The sequence below is a fragment of the Nymphaea colorata genome, chromosome 7, assembly GCF_008831285.2.
Source record: "Nymphaea colorata isolate Beijing-Zhang1983 chromosome 7, ASM883128v2, whole genome shotgun sequence".
In the NCBI taxonomy this organism is placed as follows: domain Eukaryota; kingdom Viridiplantae; phylum Streptophyta; class Magnoliopsida; order Nymphaeales; family Nymphaeaceae; genus Nymphaea; species Nymphaea colorata.
In genome coordinates, this window is record NC_045144.1 from 21,084,356 (window position 1) to 21,085,869 (window position 1,514).

Consider the following 1,514-nt stretch of genomic DNA (forward strand, 5'->3'; position numbering starts at 1 on the left):
TATAGCAAGCGGCACAGAGCGGAAGTCTAGAGGCATATTGTTCGAGTTTATTTCCATTTAAAGATGAGTTAAAAACTTTATTGTAACTGCCCATGCCTGCCTATATGTAATTAGAAAATTTGAACTGACTAGCTTGAATTGTTCGGACAACCATGCTCATTTAAAAAAAAAAAAAAAAAAAAAAAAAGATGAACCAAAGATTAGCTTAAGCAATAGATACACGTATCTTAAATCCAAAGCCATTCAGCTCAACCAGTTGCGGGTCAGCAGAAGATGGGTGGGCAGATGATCAGTGCATAGACGGTTTTGGATTTAAGATTTCTGCTGAATGGCTTTGGATTTAAGATACGTGTATCTATGGTTCATCTTTTTTTTTTTTTTTAAATGAGCATGGTTGTCCGAACAATTCAAGCTAGTCAGTTCAAACTTTCTAATTACATATATGGGTAGTTACAATAAAGTTTTTAATTCATCTTTAAATGGAGATAAACCCGAACAATATGCCTCTAGACTTCCACTCTGTGCCGCTTGCTATATATACATATATGTGCGTTCATTTTTCTCATAAGGAAAGGAAGAAGAAGAAGTATGACAGAAAAGAGGAAAGTGACGCTGAGGCTGGTGGTAGAGCTGTATGACGAGCAGAGACGGGAAGAGCAAGACGGAATAAGGATGTTTGTGCTCTCACGGGCAGAGACTCATCGTATCCCCATATACTATTGCTGCTTTGACACGGTAGATTCCATTTGGGATCACATCGGATGGCGACTGTGCGCCGGCAGGTCGACTGCAACTGCTGCACACATTCAGAGCCATGCGTCGGATCTGTGCGGCAGCATCCAAGAAGCGGTTCGCATCCGTGGCCGGCATATTCCAGACGGTGAGCCCATCCAGCTTTCCTTCACTGTGCAGCTCTCCCAGGTTTCGCCCGGCCAGGATGCCGGTGAGGGTCTGGGATCGTCCGAGCCCACTAGGACGGTTCCAGCATCGAAGTCGTCGGTGCAGTCGTTGAAGAGAAAGAGAGCGGCCATGGATGAAAATGGCGATGATTCTTTAGCAAAGAAGGTCTGTATCATCTGCCAGGACGAGTTCGGCAAGGAAGGGAGCTTGGCCGCCATGCCCTGCGACCACGAGTTCCATGAGAAATGCATCGTTGGTTGGCTCGAACGAGCCCACTCCTGTCCGCTCTGTAGGTTCCGGTTGCCGACCGATTGATGCACTCACCAATGTATTTAGGTTATACCCATGTTCATTGGGCTCATGACCTACTTTTTTTCATATATGAATCATTGATTCATCTGATGTATGAAAGTTTTAATTTCAGGAACCTTATTCTATATGCAGGTTTTTCAAGTAATACAATTTTTTTGCCTGGAAATCCATTATAAATGCTTGTTTGTTCATGGTGGATCTTAGACATTAATTATACATAGAAGCTGGAAAATTAAAGAAAGACTCGGTTCTGGCCGGGATCCATGGATTGGAACCTGAAGATTCATTTACATTTGCTGCAA

The 1,514-nt window shown here is 43.3% G+C and overlaps 1 protein-coding gene across 1 annotated transcript; it reads left to right on the forward strand.

Moving 5' to 3' along the window:
- The first annotated feature begins 586 nt into the window (after nt 1-586).
- Nucleotides 587-1,239, forward strand: LOC116258059 (E3 ubiquitin-protein ligase RING1-like). The gene has a single exon (XM_031635136.1). The coding sequence runs from the start codon at nt 589-591 to the stop codon at nt 1,213-1,215; it is 627 nt and encodes a 208-aa protein (XP_031490996.1). The 5' UTR covers nt 587-588; the 3' UTR covers nt 1,216-1,239.
- The last annotated feature ends 275 nt before the right edge of the window (nt 1,240-1,514 follow it).